This window comes from Pimephales promelas, chromosome 1, assembly GCF_988280905.1.
Source record: "Pimephales promelas chromosome 1, fPimPro1.hap1.1, whole genome shotgun sequence".
Classification (NCBI taxonomy): Eukaryota; Metazoa; Chordata; class Actinopteri; order Cypriniformes; family Leuciscidae; genus Pimephales; species Pimephales promelas.
Window position 1 is genome coordinate 34522025 of NC_142769.1, and position 20858 is coordinate 34542882.

Sequence of the window (20858 nt, forward strand, 5' to 3'; positions counted from 1 at the left end):
AGTGCGGTCCAACTAAAGATTGTGATAAAGTGGAACTATTGCAAATATACTTTTAAATACACTACTTAAAATATCTTGGATTTAAAGACTGATATTATACAGAGATCATACTATCCTTACTAATAGTGAGTAAAACATATTACAAAATGTGCATTGTGTAATAAAGAAGTACAATAAAGTGCGATGTCAGAAAAAAAATGTTATTGTATAAATTGATTTAATAATTTATTTTGATAATGTATTAAATGTATTTTAAATACATTTTGGTATAGATATTTAGGGTTCAAGGACTATTATTAAAAGATTGGTTTGATAAATAGGGTTATATCCAAATCCAACTAAATAACACAACCACATTATTATTATTATTATTAATATCAATGTACTATAAATATCTTATTATTAAAATATAAATATTAGCTTATTAATAACCCACCAATAACAACACAATAGAAATCTTAAGCAGTTGACAGAATAAGACAAAACGTATTTTCCAAAAATAACTTTGTGGAATGCAAGTATTCATTCTTTGTGTACACATGCATTTCTACTGACATCTTGTGGAGGACAAAAGGGGAAACAGTTTAATTTCAACTTCACCTTCAATATTTATTTCAGCTTTTCATTCCTGGAACACAGTTTCACAGACAAGATTTTAACCTAGTCCTAGAGTAAAATGCATGTTTCAGCTGTTTTAACTGAAATAAACTTGCACTGACATTCAAATATGTCACTGCCATTGTTTTGTCTCAAGATGCACATCAGTAATGTTTTTTTTCTAAGGCAAGTTTATAAAAGCTACTTAAATGCCTAATCCTGGCTTAATCTAAACCCTGTCTGTGAAACCGGGCCTATGACAATATCAAAAATACAATATCAAAATATATTTATATGTACCGAAATAGACAGTTTAGAATTGCTATGAACAGAATTGTAAAGATGATCACACACACAATGGCACAATTCCGTATATTTTTAGTTTGTCACATTCAGGTATTCATATTTAAATAAAAGTCGTCATGAAACTTGGTAAACATTAAACAGTAAACACATTAATATATTCAGTTAAAATCTAAGGAATTGCCATAAAATGTTTTTGGCAACAAAATGAATGGATTATTTTAGGCTTGTTGGATTTTTTTTCTTAAAAGCACACACACGCTAAATAAAATAATAGGCATCAACTGTCTGATTTGACGTTTTCACATTTGTTTCCTTTAAAAAATTCCCTTTTTTCGATTGCTCAGAAATATAATTAATTTATGACGCAACCAAAAACATGTATAGTGTATCCATCTGAAGCAAACCAAACGAGTCATCTTGACGGGAAACTGTAAACTGCATCGAGAGCTTCTGAAGGCTCTGGAAGTAGTAAAGTGAAGAGATCTGTCCCATGTACTGAACTGATGCAAGTGAAATAATGATCAGTCAAATACAGAAATCTTCCTTGTGTCAAGTCTTGTTTGCACACAGAAGTCAGAAGGTTTTCAAATCTCTCATATGAAAGAACATGGTTTGAACCTTCATTGTTCACACCTCAGTAGATCTACTTTCATATGTCGCATTTGCTTCCCTGTTAAAATCAGAGTCAACAACTGTAAATAAGCATCACAGTGAGGCTTGAAATTATACTATATACATCTACAACATGAGCAAAGCAGTGAGAAGTTACATGTAAAGACATCTAAAAAAATACTTACTTAAGTTCCTTTTTCAGTCTTTTCAGTTTGTCGTCTAGCCTTTCATTCTTGACTCTGAGGGGATTGTCAGGTATAAACCAGGCAGCAATAAATTTGCACATCACCACCACATGCTGAGCGTAGAGAAGAACAAAAATATCAGACAATATTTAACAAAATATTAGTGTTTGTTAAACCAAATAAAATAGAAAAATAAGTTAAATAGGCTAGCTCTAACATTTGTACCTCGAACAGAATAACAAAGGCAAAGCGGAGAGCCAGAATGAGCCAAAACTGAGAGGTGAGACTCTGGTCTTCATCACTGCGGTAGTCTTTGTAACTGTAGTAAACATAATACACAGTCAATGCAATGACGCTGTATCACATGAAACATTTCCTTGTTAGCCCGTATGGACTAACCAATCAAATTCATCCATATTAATATTAGTAGAAGTAAAAACCTATAAAGTTGTTACCTGCACTGCGTAACATTATACCCGTTGTCTGTGATCAATTCCTTGAAGTCATTTTTCACTCTCTCATTGGACATGAACGCTGTTGCTAGAGTGTTGTTGATATACCCTGTCATACAGCTATCAGACAAAATAAATGCACTCATTACAGAAGTAATCTACTATCATAAACGCTTTAAAACAAATAAACAAACTTTTTGGATTTTTTCCAATATTGTTGGTGGACAAAAACAGCTTATTTTGTCTGATGGTTTGTTGCTCAGACACTCACTCCAGGTTTGTACTATTGCCGACAGCACAAGGTCCATAATGGTATCGATACACCAGACGAGGTATGAAGTCAGAGGTAATCCCAATCACTAGTCCATTAGCAATGACAGCCATCACACCAACAGCTTCTAATATTCCAGTCCACACACCTGCCATAGGGGAACACAAAACACATCATGGTTTACTCCATGATGATATAGCTAAACTCACACATCACCACAACAAAAATACACGCACAGAAAAGCCAATAGTACAGAAGCTATTCACCAATGTCATTTGTCTTTTTGGGCACTAGACGGCGCTCAAGGCTGACCATCTTGATAGCATCCAGCCTGATCTCAAATATGTTATTGATGAGTGCCAATAATGGAGCCAGAGGAAACGCAGCCACAAAGATGGTGGTGAAACTGAACTGAAGAACTAATGACACAGGGAAGAACAGCATGTGTTAGTGTACAGTATTTTAACCTAGCAACATTTCAGTCGCATTTGCACTAAAATACATCTTTACAATTCAAATCTGATATTACAATCAAAAAATAGATGTTATACAAGTCAGAAATTCTGTAAAAATAGTTTGTGCTGAAGAGATACCAACCCATTTCCAAAAACTCATTAAACAAGCTGAAAGCATTAACATCATTCAGGTCGTAGTTTTCCAGCCAATTACGAAGGTTGCAGAGGTCACATGGGAAGGTGTTACTATCCTCCGCTTTACATGCCTTCCGGTAACAGTTACCGCACTTTCTGCGCATCGGCTTAGCTTTTGTACGCTTGAAACACAGCTTCAACCAGCTGCAGAGAAACGACATTGCCAGAGATAGAAAGTGAGAGAAAAATAATAATAATAATAATTAATAATAATGAAAAGAGCTATCAGCGAAAGATTTAATTGGGTTTTAGTGTATATTTCTGAAAACACTTACGGCACTGTGAACTCAAATATGTTGTTGATTGTTTGTTTGAGCACCAGAATTACAGCCATCTGGATGAAGAGATCCGTAAGGCAGCCGCTTGGATGACACTAAATCAGAGAGAAAAAATTCTTTCTTTTGTTTACAATTATATTTGATTCAGTCTGCCAAATGCATACATGTAAATATGCATTTCTAATGTAATTTACAATTATTCCTGCGTCAATCGTACCTCTTCTAGCCTCCATTTCCCTGCAATTCGAACATAGTTTCCTGGATGGCCATTGATCCTAAGCACAGCATAAAGAGACACTTTGAATAGACCGTTAGAGTAAATAACTAGATAAGCACACAGACACACACTATTACCTTCCCAGAAAGAACGCCACATAAAATAGTGATGAGAAGAGGGTAAAGAATTGAAATGTGAACATCTTCACTGTGAAGTGCTTCTCTGTGGCTGCAAAGGAGCGGGTCTTCTCTACAAATAAACAAAAGAGACATTTTAAGTACTTGGCCCCTTTACCGACATAACGGATTTCATGCAAACAATTATTATAATTCACATTACCCACCAAACTCACACAGTTTGAATGCCACAATTTTGTTGACCTGAAAAGAATTATATTAATTAGAGAGATGCTATGTTTTTTTTTTAACAAGCAGATGCTTTATGTCCATTAGACAGTTTATCTGTCAGTTCTCACCCGAGTCATAACCTGAATAGTAATGTAGTGTAGCACTGCTCCGGACAACATGGCTATTGTGGTAGCATGGTCACGCAGAAAGTGCCAGTTGCTATCAGACAACAATATTGTCGTTAAAACACGGAAGATCACCAGGGCATGGGTCAGACCAATGATCACCACCAGCTGAAAACAATGAAGATATAGTTGTATTATATGTTTATAAGTGTATATCCTTTTAACCAATAAACAAGTTTTGAGGAAATAATAATGCTAATGTATCACACACATAATAATTCAAATGAATGCGTTTCTCACCACTAACGTGACCAACAGAAGCACCACAATGCTGCGCAGGTAGGAATGTCTGAACTCTTTGGGTTTACACTGAGGATCATTTACAATCTCCAAGATCAGTTCTTCCTGTGGAGAAATAGTCATTCGGTTCCATCAGCAGATGCACATTAAAGGAGAACTCCGGCGAACAATGAACCTTTGGTCTAATAAAACATCGGTACATAGTCAACCGTTCTCTGGGATTTGTTTTCATGATAGTCGAATGTAAAGAGTTTTATCTCTAAAAACTGTTTAGCGTATAATGCTAGTAATGAGGGCATTGAGTAAGTAAAAAGAAATCGCTAGTTTATACCACTAACAAGGCTCAAAATAGCCCCACACTAACGCAGTAACATAATGAGGCTCCATATATGCAAAACGAAGCACTGAGAACTTTGTAAGTGTACAGACTGTTTAATAAGAAGATACTTTATGAAGACAGTTCACTTCACGTATACAGACAGCAGCCATCTTAGAAAATAGTCTCGATAAGTCAAACCACGAACATCGTGATCTGAACTCTATGAAGTTCAACGAACTTCTGAACTGTATGAACGGCGTTCGGGGATCGACTTATCGAGACTATTTTTTAAGATGGTTGCTGTCTGTATACGTGAAGTGATCTTCTTCATAAAGTATCTTCTTATTAAACGGTGTGTACACTTACAAAGTTCTCAATGCTTCGTTTTGCATGTATGGAGCCTCATTATGTTACTGTGTGAGTGTGGGGCTATTTTGAGCCTTGTTAGTGGTATAAACTAGCGATTTCTTTTTACTTAAGTCAATGCCCCCATTACTAGCATTATACGCTAAACAATTTTTAGAGATAAAACTCTTTACATTCGATTATCATGAAAACAAAACTCAGAGAACGATTAACTAGGTACCGATGTTTTATTAGACCAAAGGTTCATTGTTCGCCGGAGTTCTCCTTTAAATAAGCCAAAAGTAATTATCAGAAAAAGGTAATGAGTCTACCTCCTCCTCGCACCAGTCAAACACTTTCCACTTTGACACGTACAGAGATCGATGTCTCTTCCACACCTCCAAGAACAGGGTTGCTAGTCAAACAACATAACAGAACCTAAACATTTGTCAAATGACATAGAAATATGTACTTTGCATTAGCTAAAGGGCCAAAACTCACCCCAAATCGCCATGAACATTGCAAAAGCCACCGTCCCTTCATTGTCAAAAAGTTGGCTCACCTGTTTGTAAGCATTTACTGTTAACACAACTAGTCCAGAAGAAACAGAGAAGCAAAGGCAGAAAATAGTGTGGCATTCAGCCCTCATTTATTTTGAATATACTGTACATTACTAATCACGTTTCCCCCCCAAATATATCCAAAAATAATTCAAATATGTTTTTATAAATCCTTTTTTCACTTCTTTCATTCAAAAAGGATATATTACATTAATCAAAAGTAAAAGAAAAGACATTTATAATGTTGAAATAAATGCTGTTCTTTTTTTCAACATTCTATTCATCAAAAAAAGCCTGAAAAAAAAAGCATTGCGGTTTCCACAAAACTATTAAGCAGCACCTCTGTTTTTAACATTGATAACAATAAGAAATGTTCATGAGAACCAAATCATCATTAGAATGATCATGAGAAAATTATGCAGAAAATTCAGCTTAACCATCACAGGAATAGATTAAATTTTAAAACATATTTTAAATGTTATATTATAATTGTAATAATATTTCACAAAATCATTAAAGACTTCAAAAAAATCTTATCAACCCCAAACTTTTGAACAGTAGTGTATCATTTACAACAATGAAACAGTGTTGTCAAGAAATTCTCAATTATAATCAAAGAGTGACATGTTTATTCACTGACCTTGGCATATGTACATGTGTCAGACAGGTTCCACACGCTGCATCTTTTGTCACATCTTGGGCACATGATGGTGTTGGAGTCACAGACTTCATGACTGTAAGAACACCCAGACACCACGACTTAGAGATAATTGGGAGTCAATTAAAATCTGATTATTCTGTTTGCATACGATCTGTAATCTGTTTCTACACCTCAACACTCAGCATTTGTTTGCTGTAAATATACTCACATAAGTGGACTGGTATTGAAGAAAGCAAGGCCGTACAAGAACACAATAATACCGATAATAGCTGCAGGGACAAGCATCCGTGTGTACCAGCCCAGCCACAGGTAATACAGTGCCACTTTCTCCCCAAAATAGTCCCTAAAAATAACATATGTGAACATAGTGTTAAAAATATTTTTTTTTTTCAAGGAACAGAGAACAATATAAAACCACTAACACTTACTTGACATCAGTGACAGGCTGTTTAAAAACCTTCAATACTGAAAGCCAGCTTGCCCACTTCTTCTTTAGTGTTTTCTGCTCATTTTTCTGAAGAGAGGAGTCAAAAGTTTAACATGACCTGGCTTTTACAATGAAAAAATTAAATGTATGAATACTCAAACAAATAAGGGCTTTTACCTCATGCAGACAGAAGATGGACTCAAAAGCACCTTCAGACAGCAGATCTTCAAGGCTCTCTTACAGAGTAAAATAGTGAATAGAGACATTGATATTATTACAGAGGCTCAGTTTTTTTTTTTTTTTTTTTAAAGATTGAAAATGAATGGGTGTCTGTGTTATTTACTATTAAACCCTTTTAAAACATGCATAGGAAAACTTAAACAGATAGATTTAAACAACTTAAACAACAAGCTTTTTTTTGTAGACAAAGTGTTTGAAAGGCTTACAGGCTTACAGGCTTAGAGATAACAAACTCAAGTTACACTACCAGTAAAAGTTTAAAAAGATAAAAAGATTTAAAAAAAGAAAAACAAAAAAGAAAATTAATATTTTTGTTCAGATAGGATGCACTAAATTGGTCAAAAGTGACAGTAAAGACATTTGTAAAACTACAAAAAAATATATTTCAAATAAATGCTGTTCTTTTAACATGTATTCAACTTATCAAAGAAACCTGAAAACAATGTACCAGTTTCCACAAAAATATTAATCAGCACAACTGTTCAGCACTGATCATAAGAATAAATGTTTCTTGAGCACCAGATCAGCATTAGAATGATTTCTTAAGGATCACTTGACACCAAATACTAGAGTAATGATGCTGGAAATTCAGCTTTGCCATTACAGGAATAAATTACATTTTTAAAATATATTCAAATAGAAAACAGTCTTTTTGAATTATAATATTCCACAAAGGTACTGATTTTAAAGCATTTCTTATTGAATCAATTCAGCCTTGGAGAGCAGAAGAGACATCCTTCAAAACATCAAAAAAATCAAACTTTTGAACAGGGTAAGTTTTTAGTTTTTAAGGTTTAGAATAGGTCAAGATAACAATGGGAAAAAGATGAAGTGAAATTGAAACAGAAAGAGACTGGAAGAAAAAAAAGAGTGTACCTCCTGGTCCTATATATGTATGATGCAAGACGAAGTGGACAATCCGGATTCTATTAAACAAAGGAATAGAAACCCATTACAAAAGCTATGAAAAGAACGTCTAATGTGGCAGATTTCAAATTCAATTTTAAGCAGTGTAGAGGTGCTTTCTGTGACCCTCACCTGGTGCAGTATGACACAGACGATTCACACTTTTGCTCTGCGCTCCAGTTACACGAATCAGACACCTTTAGCAAGTACTTGTACTTTGCAAACATCTCCTCAGGTGCACAGATACCGAAGAACACCTTTCCAGCATTTTCAATTCTCTGTTCAAAAGTTTTGAGATCCTTGAGTAAGACAGTCAAATTGAACTGAAAGACACAATATTATGTGTGTGACGGTGACAACATACAGTCACTTTAATGTTCTTCCGTTTCAGTTCGCCAATAAAGGCATCTTGCTTCTTGAAGGTTTGGTCCTCCATGTCCTCCACTTTATCTGCCACCAGGACATAGTCATATAATCGAGGGGCATATGAGCTATGCTGAATGAAACAAATGCAGAAATAACCAAGACAGAAAGAAACATGCTTGCAGAGCAGATATACCACTTTTCTCTTAAAATCAATGAATGATCAGACTGTATTTCTGCTGACTTTAGGTTTTGTAGGATTGTTTTAGTTGAGTGTTTGGGCCTGTGACTGTCATCTGTTTTTTTCCCCAAAAGTTTAGGTCATGCAGGGCAAGAACTTAAGTGATGTGAATGTGACACTAACCATAGTTTGGTGAGGTGTATCATCATGTGCTTTGCATGTGAAGTCATCATAACTGAACATGTGCTCGAGTAGAAATGTGACTGTGGTGACTGTGGTACTATTTAAATCCTATTGGTCAGCACAAAAACACATGTCTGCAGTCTCTTTTCTTACCTGTGGTGTGAGTAAAGTCTCATTTGGACTGTCCAGCTCAAACATAGCCATTGCATCCTGCAATACATAGAAATAACAGAGAACTATAAAAAAAAAGGTTTAGCTACTGACCAATGCACAACTTCTGAAAAAAAAAAAACAGTATTTTTAATTTCACAGTATATGTAAACTCCATCTGTGCCACTGTAGACTCCATCTACTGCCACTGTCATTCATGTACTGAGGACAGCATAATACTTATCTATGTTCTTACAATACATCACCCAGACAGAGGAAAATGTGCAATATGAAAACTGACATTTATTTATGATGCCAAACCTTATCTCAATTGAAACGCAAATTTCTAACCTGTCTCCATGCAAGCTACGACAGTAATACTTAATGACTAACCAGCTTTATATAAAGCAAATGGATCAAATACAGCAGGATCCAAATATCTTTTAAAAGTTTTTCACTCATATTGTTATACTCCTATTATAATTTGTAATTATACTTTTTAAAGATAAAAAATAAATAAATAAATAAAAGACTTTTCAATGGAGCTCGTTTACTGTCTATCAGAAAACTTGTGGCCATATGAAACCGTGCGTTTTGTACAAATTAAAGCCAGTTGGGTGGGAAATGTATAGATATTCTAGGATAGGAAAAAAATCTGAATTTGTATATTTCTTGTAGCATAAAAGCTTTCTTTCCCTTTTTTTTCCTATGTCTGATTTTCACTTTGACAGCAGCTACTCCCGCTGGTATGATGGCAGGTCGAGACATGCCTTTGTGTACCATTTTATAGAACTACAACTGTTTGCTAAGAGTGCGTGTTTGTGGGTGTCAAAAAGACTGAGGAATCACTAAGATCGTGGATTATTATTCCTCACCGCTGCCTTACTAAATCATTAACTGAAGTCACACTAATTAAAATATGTTTTTGCTCTAGTCAATGACGTATTAAGAAGCAGCACATGACAAATAACCTGTTTAACCACAACATGACCATTATTCATTCAGTTTTTGTATATACATTTACGTAATATGAACACATACCTGATCACTTTACTAGACCAAAACAGATTAATCAATAATAAATCTAAAAGAAAAATCTAATCATTCCCAACTCAACTTTTTGTATTATGCAAGATTAAGGGGGTCATAAGCAGATTACTGAGTTGTCTGTTGTGAGCGTAAACATGTAAATGTTGATGTACAGTTTTACACAGTGTCTTTCTTCTGAAATATACACATGAAAGATCTCGACAACAAGATGGTCAGGTCAGGTGAGTGTTCTTCGGAAACGTTCTTTTCCGAGTACATTAATCCCTCCTAAATAATGCAGTTTAACCTGTCTGAAACAACTAGACACAATAATCAAAATAAGACAGTTATTTATAAATCCCAGGAGTCAAGTCGAGTTAAGACATTCACTAAGGAGAAATAAAATAGGATGCATCTCCCTATTTTAAATAGTGTAATGGGATATACTATTACTCTCTAGGCTATGTTGGATAGGCCTACTGTATATTGTTCTTACAGTATTGTTGTTAGTGATGGAAGCCTCGGATGTACAACAGGATGAGTGCAACACAGAGACTACAGTATCCAACAAAATATTTTATATTTAAAAGGGTATAAACTGCACATTTATTATTACAAAACAGCATAACTGTATAACTAAACATCTGTAACTAAAATACTCAGAAAACAAAATAGTATTTTCTCTTCACATGAGCTATCTCATATCGACCAGTTAAATTAATATACTCCTCAAGATCAATCACATAGGCATTGGCCTAATGCACCAGCACCTGCACACACACACAGAGAGAGAGAGAGAGAAGCCTATACCTCTCGATCACTGAAGAACATTCTCAAATCAAAGTTTTCAAAGCAGCTCAGCGCAGTTCAGGCAGACCGATGTCAGTGTCTCTTCTCTTATCCTCACATAGCCGAAGACCAGCTTTAACAAATGAGAGAAACTCAAATAGAAACTCTAGAGACCGAAAGAAAGCAGTGCAACCTAAACTTCCGCATTTCCCATCTCATATAAGACATCCGCGAGCTCGACGGTATGATCGTAACTTCTGCCTTTACAGGTGAGACCATAGACGTCATCGCTTTCTGTTGAAGGGCGGGGCCGAAGATGTATTATCTCAAAACCATGCTCTACTACACACAGAGATAAATAGGCCTGATAACTTGAGATCGAAACTCAGACGTTACTGCAGTGGCAACAGTCATTTCGGATCTGAATGTGTCATTAAAGTCATAAAATGGGTTAGGAGAGTTAGGCAGTTCATATTATTTCATTAAAGAAAAAAATGGGTACAATTAAGTTGCTTTTATAAACTTGCCTTAAGTAAAAACATCAATGTTGCATCTTGAGACAAAACAGTGTGGCATATGTCAGTGCAAGTTCCTTTCAGTTAAAACAGCTTTAACTCTTTTGTTCTAGTCTGGGGATTTAAGGGAAGCTGTCAGAATTTTTTTTTGCGGATTCTGTCACCACCAGGAAACCTCCACACACACTGCTGTGTGTCTCTCCATTGTCATGTATAGGCTAGACTACATTTCTTACTCTTAGATTCATTATTTAAGCAATTGATATTATTCATTATTTCTGAATTGGCTTCTAATTGGTTAATGATCCATTTTTACCTGATGATTAAAAATGTTATATTTGATTTATTCTGTATTCTTCTGAAATCATTATGAGTATATTATGGAGTCTGGGGTAGGTCAAACTAAAGGCTCATGAATAAATGTAACATTAGGCTCGTCATCTGACACCTTTTGATTTCTATCAACAGAAGTGATAAATAAACTACACTTTTTGAACCAGTAAGCAGTATGCAACCACCTAAAGGAAATAGCTAACCCAGCACCATCTGACTAAGATCAGACTGGTGAGTTTGTGTTCGTAAAGTTCCACACAACCAGGCCGGTGTGTGACTCCATGTGACATCGGGTCCCTAATTAATGAATAATTGAAAGAATGGGATACCCAGGATAAGATTTAAATATAAACCAATATTTATATTTTTTTTTCCTTATTAGAATCAGTCTAAATTGAATAATAATTTGAAATTGGAGCCAGATTAAGGAAAGAGCTAAGTAAAATTTAAATTAAATTCTAATAAATTAAGTGAACTTCACAGAAGCAAGAGACAACAGACATTATACCTTTGCACACGCCTTTCGATTCTGTCGTTGGGCCGGCAAAATTGTTTGCATGAAAATGCAAAATAACTATACAAAACAGTTACTGCATTCAGAAAAAGTATTTTAATCCAATTAAATACTTTATAACCAAGTATAACTACTAAGAATTATTCAGACTATATACATTTCAATGACTTTTCTAGATCCGCAAATTATACTTTTGCAATTCCTTGATTTGTCCAGGTTTACCAGGACCATAAAGGTCATTAAAAAAGGAGAAAGTTGTCAAAGTTGGTGAAACCACCAAACATTTGGTTTCTCTGAAAATACCTGAATATCATTCTTAAAACTTTGAAATGTAATAATTTCCTAAAACACACATGCTCTACAGATGAGGGGGAAAACTGTCCCGAGTCCAAGAATGGTGTACAGTGGGTCCTCAAAGTCCATTTTTCGTCTAGCCTTGTGCTGCAGTACCAGAAGTGGAATTAATCTCCTCATTTGCATGACCATGCAAAACATTGAGCAAACACTTCGACCAACATTGAGACAAAGCACACTTATTTAATGTGATCTCAAAGTACACAACATAGTCAAATTTATTCATAAAAGTGGTCATAAAAATGACCACAGAATAATTGAATACACACTAAACCACTGATACCACTGCATACAGGTTATAAATCTATAGATGTGGGTTATTTTTTTGCTATCCTTTGAGAAATTCCTTGTACAGTATGACCGCAAGAGCTTTTCATGGATAATACAGCCTAAACCATGATAATTGGATGGTCAAATCACTTTATACAAAACAACATTAAGTTTGAGGTACATAGACATTTAAACAGCAGTTTTAAATATGTATGTTCAAAGTGCTCACTCTGCGCCACCTTCGTCCTCTTCCAGTGTTTTACGGAAGTGTTTGCGATTTACTTTCTTGCCACTGTTGAAGACAGGACTGGACACCATTTTGTCTTCTTCCTCTTTCTCAGACCCCCACTTCCTTTTTTTCTCTTTATTGCCCCATGGAATGGGATGATCATCCAAGTGTTCAAGGCCAACTGTTTCCTTCTTAGCATGGTGAAGTTTGCTCCCACTTTGATCTTTGCTTTTGGGTTTAGTGAACACAATCTTATTATCACTGCTGCTGCTGTGATCCTGGTTGAAAGTTGGAGTGAAAGCCTCCAGCGTGGCTTTTGGAGACCTCCGGCTGTCTTGAAGTTCCTGAATGTACTCATGAGCGACCTGACTATTCTTTCTATCACTGGTTTCAGCAATATCTTCAAGACTGTAGCGGGTCCAGCGCTCAGGGTTTGCTAAGTAGTCTGGGAGTTTTTTACCTGGAGGTTGTTTTTTGGTTGCCTCTTGGCCAACACCACACTTCCCTTGAGCTGCCTGTGGAGGTGACGGTGGAGCAGGACGGGCAAACATGCCATCAAGAATGTTGTCTTCACCAAGATCCTTAGATGTGAGCTTTGCTGCACTATCCAACTGTGCAAAGATGTCCTTGCTCCGATCACAGAAACCAGAGCTCCCACCTGTCAGTCTGAAGGTGGGATTTTCTTGAGGAACAGACTTGACATGCTGCTGAGTCTCACCTTCATCCTCTGAGGATGATGACAAGTCCTCAACCTTTCTGCCGAAATGCTCTGTGGGTTCATCAGAGTCAGAGTCGCTCAGGGAGAGGTCATCTGGGAGTTCAATCATATCTCTATTAGACAGACTGTTGGGAGCATCCTTTTCTTTGAGGTCACTCATTGTGCTATACTTCTCCAAGGTTGGGTCAAGAGATACGATTAGAAGCTGGATATTTACGCTGAGATGCTGTGTAAAAGATCTAAAGAAGGAAGAAATTAAGAAATACTTGTATTAGTAATGCACAAACACAGACAGTTTATTCAAAGTGTAGCATATTGTAATTGGAATGGCATTGACTGCACAAAACACAAGTGCTGCTAATAAACTTCATAGAATCGTGATCTTGAACTTTATTTTTTGACAAACTCATAACAAACCAACTGACATGAACTATAGAGAGAAAAGCAAAGACGAGGAATGACTCGCTCACCAAAAGGCTCTTGAGACACCTAGGAACCAGAATGAGAAACAAGCAGTGAGATCTTCACTCAGTAAACATACAATTACGTAACAGCATTATACAGAGATCTTACTTAAGGAAATGCATTTCAATACATTATTCATATAAAAATCCATATTTATTTATTTATTTTGCAGATCTCGTGATGCTGCTGTTCTTTATGCGCTTGTTATATAATCCCACTATTACTAATCTGAAGAAAGTATGAAAAAAAAAGAAGAAAAAAAATATAGCTGGAACAATGCTTAGGTGTATGGAGGTATCTTACTGCGATTGAAGACTCACAGGTACTGAGAGCTGGTCAGTTTAGCTAAAATCATTGATTCCAGAGTATTGATCCAAGTTATGGCCATAGCGTTTAGGTTGTCCTCTTCTTACTGTGTGAGCTTGAATTAAACACAGACTCAGCATCAGTATATGTCTACTTATTAAATCAAGAAGAAGAAATATACAAAAACTACATGCATTTAAAACAATGCTAGTTAGCATTATCTAATGATGACACGTTAAACCAGCTAACGCAGCTAACGTTATTCCGCCTAGCTGTGATGATAAACGTGATCAAAATATCTCAAAATGCCCTCAGAACCTACTACATTTACGGTAACATGCTAGTTGAAATATAACAACCATAATTTGAAAGTTCCTTAGTTATTTGACACGTATCTAGTTGTCCTCATATTTAAGCGGTAGCATACCTTAGCTGCAGTGAGTGCCCATAATCTACGAAGAGGTGCTTTGTGGGTAATGTAGTTTATCTGTTAGAACGAAAAAAAGAAAAAGAAAAAAAAAACACAGCCGGGTTCTACTTCTCACATGGTGTTCACAGCTCCCTAGTACATGCATAGCAAGAGGTGTATGAATATAATATCATTTCATTTCATTAAAAAAAAAGTGTCAGTTCATAGTGTTACGTTCAAATATGAGTCTAAATAATATATTTTCAAATTAACTTAATAATAATTAGTCATACTTGAAACCACTTAATTTAGTGATACATTAATGTTGTAATGTTTTATGTGGTTAATTTCACACTAATCAGATTTACAAAAATGGCTACTCCATTTGGCCCATGATTTTAGAGGCGTTTGTCCTACAATGCCATTGTCGTATTTACCGTAACTATTCTGATTTGTAAAAAGCAGAGCTACGAATTGTGCCATGTGACCGCTGAACCACGCGACCAGACCACTGCAGATTTATTTTGGAGATGGAAAAGTATCCGAATCGGACGTGAACTGCTCCAAGTAGCCGTCATTTTTTATTTACGGTACGACTTTTTTTTTTTTTTTTTTTTTTTTTTAACTCAAATACCTTTGAATGACTGAAAACCTTTGAAGTCCACTTCACAGGGCACTACCGGGGGCACTACGGAGGATTGGGACATTCAATGTCTGTCCAATAACCAGCAGAGGGCGCAAATGCTGTAAAATTGAAGCAATCTGATCCAGTGTACTTTCATTAAAAATTAATTGAGGTAATGGATATATAGAAATGCATATACGACGCATACCCGTAAACAGTGCAGGGCATAAATGCTAAATAGAGATACAGATTAATCTTGTATTCAATTAAAAAAGGTGTAGAAATATCTGAATACATCATGTAATAAAGAAGACAGTAATAAAAAACGTGACATTATAGAGAGCCAGTAAATAATACGTTTTCAGTTCTTTATGTCAGTATGCCGACGGAAAGCCACTCCCCTTTAAGACATCATCATCCTCACATCTCCCGTCCTCAGCTCGCCGCTGCTTGGTGTAACGTAACATAACGTTAGTTATTGATGTTATGGAGAAGAAAGCGAACGAGGGATTCACAGCTTAGCCACTACATTCTCCCTACTTACATATTAAATCTTGGAAGCGGAAATCTCCTTCGACAGAACGGCAGACTGAACTGACGGATTTTTTTTTTCATTGTCCCGTGGAAGAAAAGAAACGCACGAACTTAACATGAAGAGAATAACGGGGAAGACGAAAGAAGCTACTTTAATAGAAATGTCCAACACTCTGGATTCTCAGATTGAAGGTAAGAACTGCTACAACCTTATATGCAGTGTTCAAAATCACAATGAGAAGGTCAGTCTGGGAGTTGTCATCGTAATGAAAAGATAAATTAATGTGACCTGCATTAAATTAGCTTACACAGGATAACTTCAAAGACAAAGAAAATGGAAAAAAGGCGATGCAACATGTTCATCAGGTCAGGTCCCTTTAACAAAATAAGAACGTATGAACAGTAACATCTATTCAAATAAGCGGCGTTGAACTGAAATTAAAATAGGCTTAAGTTCCTGAAATGGCAAAGGTATGGAAAAGTTGCGGTCTACACCCAAAGACTGATATTACATAGCACCGTGCTGTATCATGTATCACAAAAGCGTGTTTTTCACATGGTTTAAATCCACAAAAACAGCCCTGGTGTGAGCATATTTGGCTACGTGTTCATTTCTTCGCATCATTGTATGAATGGTACCTAGTTTTAAAAGCAGTTTGAACCAGCTCTTTTAGCTTTCACGTTACTCCGTCTTGCCACATGGCTTGGCCTCAGTCCAATAACTTGGGAATCAAACAGTCCTTATGTTGAATCAGTTAATGTCTGTTGTCATTGTGACTCATGAGTTCATTCACTTCCCCTGCACACAGGACATTTTTAGAATAGAAAACTCTCCTCCACTAAGAATGTGGTAAAGAGAGAAGTGGAGTCTTTGTATTCATGGAGTAGGCTGTTGGATTGTGAAGTAGTTACTTGATTTGGTAACCAAAAAAATCATTATAGGATGATACCCAATGAATAGGCTTCACCATATTGACACATAGGTATATGGTGTTCCCCCTCTGACAACTAAATATCTATTATCGCAACAGAATATACTGCGCTGATGTTTTAGCTTTGGGATGTGACAGATGTGTCATGCAGCAGTGTAGTTTGATCCCACATTTGATATTACTCGGCTTGTTTTTTAATAATGTAAAATGAATCATTGAGCAGAGCTGAAATGAATCCCGAGGCTTTTTATTGCACAGGTAGAGTAGAAGCTGCTAATGCATTAAGGCTTAGAGACTTATTAAGTGTGAGGTGTGTAGGTGTAGGCTATGTTTATGTCCACGGCTTGTGTTCACATTGGTGTGTGGGTTTGTTTGCCCAAGTGTCGAATTATTATTATTAATATTATTTATTACTCTGTGTAATGCGTGTATGTTTTGTAAGAGGGAGTGTTTGAGAGGGATGAGAAAATGTAGAATAAAAGGGAAATGTACATTTCAGGGGAACCCAGCCTAATCACTCTGTCCCCTCCTTCTTTGGATTTCATGGTAACTATTTAATCCATGTACTGATCATAGGTGATTCACTGGATAGTAATATGATTATGCTTCTCGACCAGGACTGTGTCAGTGCTATGGCTCACATTGTTAAGTCTGCAACGTGTGATTGAAAAACAGAGGGATTTTCAGTGACTCTGAATTTTGTGTCTAGGCTATATATATCTTACTTGCACTGTATTTCATTAACATATAAAAATATTATATAATCATGTTGGAAAGGTCACGCTGGACGTAGGCGGAAGGAAGTACCGCCCCATTGTTGTCAAAATTTTCATTTTGAGGTGATGGTGAACTAATCCTTTAAGCAGCTCTAAAACAGAATCAACCCAGGGTCAGAACCCACAGCTAATGGCCAACTCATTAAATCTGCATAACATAATTTTGATATCACACCGTTTTTTATTTTAGCTATAAAACTTCCTGTTGCTGCAGTAATTGAAGCCTGGTAATATAGCCTATTGCTTCTTATCATCATCATTGCAATTACTGTAATAGCGATGTAGTTTCATCATGACTGGGCATCGGTTTAATACGTTTAAAATAGTCTTTTATATAAATGATACTTCTTAGATATGCTAAAATATTTAAATCCAATTACTTTTTTGTAAACATGTAGTTGGACCAGGTTAATTAATTCCAAGTGTTCCAAATAGACTATTTTTTATTATTCTAATTTTGTTTGCATCACTTTCTCTGTTTTTTTTTTGTATTGCAATTTGTTTTACTCGGTTTAATCACAGCAGCCTTGCTTATGTCATGGCCCACAACATATGTTGGTTATACAGATGTTTACGGAAACGTCAGTATCTCGTCTGTTCTGAGCTCCTTGGAACAGAATCTCTAGATCAGTGTTTCCCAACCAAATGCCAAAATAAATGCTACAAATAAGAATATTTCAACGCTCTCAGGTGGAAACAACATATATTTATATCGCGTCATTTTTGTTTTGTTTTAAGTCTTACCAAAGATTTTATGTACAGAAAGATGGTTCACTAGTATTATGAATTGGAGAAAGTGCAACACGCAATATGGTGGAATAAATCCTGCCTTCTAAAGAAAAGAGCTTATCGACAATTGGAAACGCCATCTCTGTCGCAGCTGCTGTTAGAAGCTCCGGTTCCTATCCACCTTATTCCTGATGACCTTACTGTGTCTGCAATGCAAAGGTAAATAAAGAACTGATGTTTGAATAAGTATGTTTTCTTTACTCAAGAAACACTATTGTCTATAAAGGCTTTTTTTGTATTTGAAAAGAGTCTTAGTATTGTATTTGCCATCTAGTTGTAGCCAATTGGCTGTATGCACAGCTGCACTACTTCCTGAACTTCATCCAGCTCCTTGTTTCCTGTCTGCCATTATTGGAAAAACTTGATTAATTTAGGTGTGCCTGATTGTTGTTGTGACTCAAGGTCAGACACGCCTGGATTAATCAGTTTGTCCAATAATGGCAGACAGGAAACAAGGAGCTGGCTGAAGTAGTGCAGCTGTGCATAAAGTCAATTAATATAGCTGTACTGTTTTAAGTAATGAAGGACCTGTGCATAGTCCTTCATCTTTTATATAATGAGATTTTGTCCAAATGTTCCACAACAAGGAGCACTAAGCACCCAAATAACTGCAATAAACTTTATAACCTGTAAGTTGATGAAAACTTAACTTAATGCATGCAGTGCACCTAATGCCTCATATGCGTTCCAGTGACAGACAAAACACATATCCTATCTCTGTCATTCGCTGCTAAAAGATAAAATGTTAATAATGTCACATGCACTAGTCTGACTATATATAAAGCCACAATATCAACCAAAAATGTGAAGCATCCGTTGGACAGCGACAATATATTATTAATTTTTTACTCTGATGCGAAAGCTTCTAAAAGCCACCTATGTCAAAAATTAGTGAATCAGTGAATGCTCTCCGCACCGCACATACTGTAGTATACGTTCATTAAATACTTTCACTTCAAACTCACTAAATCCTAGCCTCAGTCCATTCAAAAATGTCGGTACTTTGGTAGAAACCTATACATAGCAGCCTGCTAAAAATGTTAATATTAAAGAAAAACGTTAGACGGACTTAGAGGCTTTTGCATTTGAGGTCCTCATTTGTTGTTTTGCCATCGTCACCAACAACATCATAGCTACCCATGTGACCTTATTTGGGTTCATGCCTGACTGAAGATAAAGTTTGACATGTGAATACTGCTTTTAATATAATGGCCTAATATAATGTTTAATATAATGTTTGTGCAATTTCGTTATCTTAGTGCTTAGAGGTGTGCCATGGGATTCTTTTCTTATCAAAAATTTGGGAAACACTGCTCTATAGCAAAATTCATTAAACATATTTTCAGAATTTAAGTCCAAATTTAATGATCAAGATATCCCAAAGTTCCGCTTTTAGGTATTCAAGTCTCAATCCTAAATTGGGCCTTCGGACTCTGTAACCCAGTGGAATGTTAAACTCATAATTAGGGCTGCAAAATTAATCTCAAATTGTCCAAAGGCTGCGATTATGTTATGTTGTCGATTGTTGGATAATAGGTTCATAAATGGTTCTCATGTTTGGAAAGATGTTTAAAGTCCCCGTGAAATCAAAATTGAACCTATTTACTTTGTTAGCGCATATTACTAGTCTTGTGGTGAACAATTAATCCGTGCAAGTGAATATATATTAAAAAAATGTTTTACCTTAGTAATCTTTAATCAAAATCTGAAAAGTTACTTCCGGTCTGGAACGGTTTCTTTTTCTGATGACGTAGGTTTCACAGTTTGGGTGGGGAAACGCTTAACCACTCCCCTCAAACCGTTAGTTTGCTATGAGCGAGAGATGGAGAGGAGGAGCGCTAGAGTAAAACCCTGCTCTCTGTTCAATATTCCGTTTCACTTGGAAATACGTCACAGCACTGGAGAAAAATCGTTTGCAACTTCCGGTTCACAGGGACTTTAACAATGTGTGTTGCTTTTTCAAATGCACGTTAAAGTGACTCAAACTCAGATGAAGCAGCGTTTACACAGCCATACATCAATGAAAACCTGCGCATAAAAAATCGCGATAAGTCTACTCATTTAAGTGTGATTTCATGTATATTGCGATTAATCGTGCAGCCCTACTCATCATTTTTACAGCATTACAATTGTATATTACAATACATTACAATTGTTAATAATCCAATTGGATCATAGAAATGGCATTTATTAAAGGATTATTGAAGTTTACCATCTGAACTCTTATCATCAGAAAGCAATTTAGTCAATGCAAAGTGTTGTTATTTCTGTCCTCTGGAAAACTTTTGTTTACTCTCTTTTTTTGTCTCCAAGGGATTGTATTGTATAATAGTGTTTGAAAGTGTGAATGGTCCTGCCGTCTCTTCAGAGTTTATCAGTGCATTGTCACGCTGGACTGTCACACAGAAAAACGAATCTCTTATCAGGGCAGACCTCATGGTATCCTCTTTAGACATTGCGACATAGACACCCGGTGTAGACTCTGAATAGATTTCCGCGCTCTCCCTGCCACACCATGCTGGCTGTGTTTGTGTGTGTGCATTAAGATATTAAAGGAGAACTCCGGCGAACAATGAACCTTTGGTCTAATAAAACA

General features: G+C 36.1%; 3 protein-coding genes across 7 annotated transcripts in view; 1 reads left to right on the forward strand and 2 right to left on the reverse strand.

The window, feature by feature from the left end:
• Positions 1-583: 583 nt before the first annotated feature.
• Positions 584-10754, reverse strand: ano9b (anoctamin 9b). The gene is made up of 24 exons (XM_039657046.2): positions 10515-10754; positions 8679-8735; positions 8163-8294; positions 7931-8076; positions 7769-7818; positions 6830-6888; positions 6654-6739; positions 6434-6568; positions 6205-6298; positions 5506-5566; positions 5337-5419; positions 4341-4445; positions 4044-4208; positions 3912-3948; positions 3706-3817; positions 3569-3626; positions 3349-3446; positions 3021-3217; positions 2690-2842; positions 2424-2571; positions 2156-2272; positions 1926-2019; positions 1701-1813; positions 584-1573 (listed from the first exon to the last, which is right to left on the reverse strand). Exons 1-24 carry the CDS (start codon positions 10533-10535, stop codon positions 1531-1533), a joined length of 2364 nt encoding a protein of 787 aa, XP_039512980.2. The 5' UTR covers positions 10536-10754; the 3' UTR covers positions 584-1530.
• A 1178-nt stretch (positions 10755-11932) lies between these two features.
• On the reverse strand, positions 11933-14732 carry tssc4 (tumor suppressing subtransferable candidate 4). 4 transcript variants are annotated; one of them, XM_039657013.2, is made up of 4 exons: positions 14625-14732; positions 14212-14312; positions 13897-13915; positions 11933-13665 (listed from the first exon to the last, which is right to left on the reverse strand). In XM_039657013.2, exon 4 carries the CDS (start codon positions 13584-13586, stop codon positions 12705-12707), a length of 882 nt encoding a protein of 293 aa, XP_039512947.1. In that variant the 5' UTR covers positions 13587-13665; positions 13897-13915; positions 14212-14312; positions 14625-14732; the 3' UTR covers positions 11933-12704. The 4 variants fall into 4 exon arrangements, with proteins under 4 accessions (XP_039512947.1, XP_039512955.1, XP_039512930.1 ...); XM_039657021.2 differs by having other exon boundaries at positions 13852-13915; XM_039656996.2 differs by having other exon boundaries at positions 14195-14312.
• A 907-nt stretch (positions 14733-15639) lies between these two features.
• Positions 15640-20858, forward strand: part of ano5b (anoctamin 5b) — a 36102-nt gene continuing 30883 nt past the window's right edge. Inside the window, exon 1 of one of the 2 annotated variants that reach the window (XM_039656978.2) lies at positions 15640-15957. In XM_039656978.2, the coding sequence (XP_039512912.2) occupies positions 15882-15957 (76 nt within the window). In that variant the 5' untranslated portion in view covers positions 15640-15881. The remainder of the gene's footprint in view (positions 15958-20858) is intronic. The other variant, XM_039656986.2, reaches the window with a different exon arrangement.

Excerpts from the sequence above, each read along its gene's own strand:
- ano9b (XM_039657046.2), bottom strand. The coding sequence starts at position 10,535 with ATGTTCTTCAGTGATCGAGAG. Across the intron at positions 8,295-8,678 it reads AGACTTTACTCACACCACAG|CATAGCTCATATGCCCCTCG; the intron begins GTAAGAAAAGAG and ends TGTTTCATTCAG. Across the intron at positions 4,209-4,340 it reads TTCTGTTGGTCACGTTAGTG|CTGGTGGTGATCATTGGTCT; the intron begins GTGAGAAACGCA and ends CATTGTTTTCAG.
- tssc4 (XM_039657013.2), bottom strand. The coding sequence starts at position 13,586 with ATGAGTGACCTCAAAGAAAAGGATGCTCCCAACAGTCTGTCTAATAGA.